Source organism: Eucalyptus grandis, chromosome 3, assembly GCF_016545825.1.
Source record: "Eucalyptus grandis isolate ANBG69807.140 chromosome 3, ASM1654582v1, whole genome shotgun sequence".
Lineage (NCBI taxonomy): Eukaryota > Viridiplantae > Streptophyta > Magnoliopsida > Myrtales > Myrtaceae > Eucalyptus > Eucalyptus grandis.
The window spans coordinates 21,923,639-21,926,598 of NC_052614.1; the positions used below are offsets into that span (position 1 = coordinate 21,923,639).

The window sequence follows — 2,960 nt, forward strand, 5'->3', positions numbered from 1 at the left end:
AGACTATATCCAGACCTTAAAACTAAATATGTTCAGAAGCAGATTATATTCAGACTAACTCATATTGTAAAGTTTATTACACTCAGACTCAGATTGTAAAGTCTATTGCTCTCAGACTTCACATCCAGAACGAGACAGATCGTAACACAAGTCTCAATCATATAACAACTAGTGATCTGGTTTGGATTCTACATTAAGATTGATTTGATTGACTTAATCTAATTGATTGACAATTAGATCTTGAAGACAAAAACTTTCTATATGAAGAAGCTATACTTATGAAAACCAAGATTCTGTTTGTATGGGCGATCGGAATTAATTTGGGATTCTACTTCTATCACTCAATGGCTACCAATCTTCTAGATACAGATTTGTCAAATGGGTAGATTGGAAGATGATCCTCTAAGATACTATCTAACGGCTAATTTGAAAGTGAAGGAGTATTTAAGGAGATCAAGGACCGATGAGCAATTACCTTATTGTTGTCAAGCACATGTTGGGCTTCCTCACAAATCCATAACCTACTGTGCTGCTGAAGCTCCTTTTGATGTTCCAGACGAACAATTTCCCTTGCAAAATCTCTCAGTTGATCACGCATTATTAGCTTGTCGTCTTTGTCATTTTCAATTAGGGAAATATCTCTCAATACTTCAATCCCCTTCTTTGGTAAAAACCACAGGTATCCCACATATAAGTCGGATATTGTTTAGATGATTCAATAAAAAAACATGCAATATCCAAAAATATCTGTTGTTGCTCATAATCTAAAGTTTCGTAAGTTATATCCAGCAGCTCTTGCATGTTCTTATTGCACACATCGTCCTTTAATTTCTTAAATGTATCTTTCCATACTTCTTTTCTCTTTTGGCGGAAGGATGAACCTATAAGTTCAAGAATTAGGGGAATTCTCTTTACATTTGATACAGCATCCATAGATATATACTCATCAGCCTCGGGAGGAGAATCCTTTCCAAATAAATGTCTACTAAATAAGGTCAATGCTTGATACCGAGTCAACTCGTTGAGTTCATGCTTGGGGTCTGCATTGGCCTTATCAAGAATACTCACGTTTCTAGTAGTTATTATGATTATACTCCCTACTTTTAACCAACTACCATCTCCGACCAAGGCATTTAAGTGAATATCATCATCCATAAAATCAAGAATAATGAGGACTTTCTTACTTGTAAATTGAGACTTAATGATGTTGATTCCCTCATCGACATTAGACAATGTATGTGGACTTCTTAGTATATCACAAATGAGCTCATCTTGTAAGTACTCTATACCCATGCGTAGTGATACTTCTCGAATATTTCGTACAAAGCTAAGATGTTCGAAATCACCAGAGAGATTGTTCCACAGGACCTTAGCAAGAGTTGTCTTACCGCTCCCACACACTCCACGGATTTCGATAATTCTTGTATCATTATATTTAGGATCTATTGAGCTCATAATATATTTCACGTGATCATCAATTCCAACCAACTCTGTGGGAAGCTTAAAAGTTGTTTTCAACAAGCTCACAACTCGTGCGACAACTAGTTCAACCAATGCTTCTTTCTTCCTGTCAAATAACACTGAATTTCAGCTATAGGAGGGCAATATTTAAATTATTTTTCAAGAAAGATCAATTCATGAGAAATTAAATAATGTTTCGGTGAAAAATAATGTACCCATAGGCAAATTTCTCTGCTTCCCATCCTCTCAAGGAACCGACTTCGGCGAGCGCTTTTCTCCATTCCCCTAGTTCCATTTCGTCCACCCGACCTTCATGTGTGGAGAAATCTTCTACATATCTCCCTTCAAGAAGTTACACTTCCGAGGGTCCCACTCCATCAAATATGGGCAACACTATTTGCCCGCTGCTTCTCTTGCATTTCCACATGTGAACAAGCTCGCGAAGGCCCGATTCGTGGTCAACAAAGTACGGCCCGAAAATTGGGATCGAGATCTTAGACTGCGGAAGACTGTAGGGAATCCCCTCACCCGCATAGTCCTTAGTGCAGAACGTGTCAATTCCTGCAATGACGAGGCCATCACGGAGATCATGGAATAGCGTGCTCCACGTCCCGCTTATCGAGCTCAAGAACACGTCGTGATCATTTCCTTTCGGTTTTTGCGTTCCGCCTCCAGAGTCGCCTCTATGCGGAGAGGTCAATGAGGTAGACGCCCCGTGTATCGGATCTTCTGAAGGAGTGGGTTCTTTTCTTTCCATCTCGAGAGAATTGTCCTAATACAAAGGCAGTAATGGAGATTGACGGAGCAGAGCCTCAAAAGAAAGCAGGAAACAGAGAAGATAAATATGGATATCCGAGATCCGGGAATTGCAGAAATGTCTCTCGTGACTGAATTCAGATCTACGATCAAACATAAATAAAAACTCTCATTCAACTCGTCAGAAGAAAATAGAGCAGTCGAAACAGTAAACGTAGAAGAGCAAGGAACCGCAGGTTACCTGAGGAGTGCCGAGACAACACAGTCCGGCCCGCTGCTGTGAACTCCACGGATTCTCAGCCTTCCATTTTATATCTTCAACACGATACTCTCTAATAATAATAATAATAATAATAATAATAATAATAATAATAAGATAGTAATCTCCTCCGCAGCATTATGCGGTAGGTGCCTGGCACGTGCTTTGGATAGAAATTTGAGATCCAGCACACTTCGACCTTCTTCTTGTTTTTTTGTCAACAGCACACTTGACTTGACTTGCTCTGTTAATAAAAAAACATATAGGAAAGAAAACCAAAGAGCAATACGGCTGCTCCTACTGGGTAATCATATTCTCCACCAACTAATTTAATTTAAATTAGATTGGGATAAACCCAACTCTCTTTTTGTAGGATGCATGTGTGTAGGGACGCATGCAAAGATCGACACTTTTCGGGAGCGCTTCGTGTGCCGTGTCCGACACTCCGACACGTGTCCGACACGCAGTCAACGAGTGTCGAAAA

At 39.7% G+C, this 2,960-nt stretch overlaps 1 protein-coding gene across 2 annotated transcripts; it reads right to left on the reverse strand.

The window, feature by feature from the left end:
- Positions 1–277: 277 nt before the first annotated feature.
- Positions 278–2,516, reverse strand: LOC108956725 (disease resistance protein RUN1). Of its 2 annotated transcripts, none has more exons than XM_039308405.1 (3): positions 2,459–2,516; positions 1,677–2,233; positions 278–1,567 (listed from the first exon to the last, which is right to left on the reverse strand). In XM_039308405.1, the coding sequence occupies exons 2-3, from the start codon at positions 1,754–1,756 to the stop codon at positions 643–645; spliced, it is 1,005 nt and encodes a 334-aa protein (XP_039164339.1). In that variant the 5' UTR covers positions 1,757–2,233; positions 2,459–2,516; the 3' UTR covers positions 278–642. The 2 variants fall into 2 exon arrangements, with proteins under 2 accessions (XP_039164339.1, XP_039164338.1); XM_039308404.1 differs by having other exon boundaries at positions 1,677–2,360.
- Positions 2,517–2,960: the final 444 nt, after the last annotated feature.

Excerpts from the sequence above, each read along its gene's own strand:
- LOC108956725 (XM_039308405.1), bottom strand. The coding sequence starts at position 1,756 with ATGGAACTAGGGGAATGGAGAAAAGCGCTCGCCGAAGTCGGTTCCTTG. Across the intron at positions 1,568-1,676 it reads GCAGAGAAATTTGCCTATGG|GAAGAAAGAAGCATTGGTTG; the intron begins GTACATTATTTT and ends GTTATTTGACAG.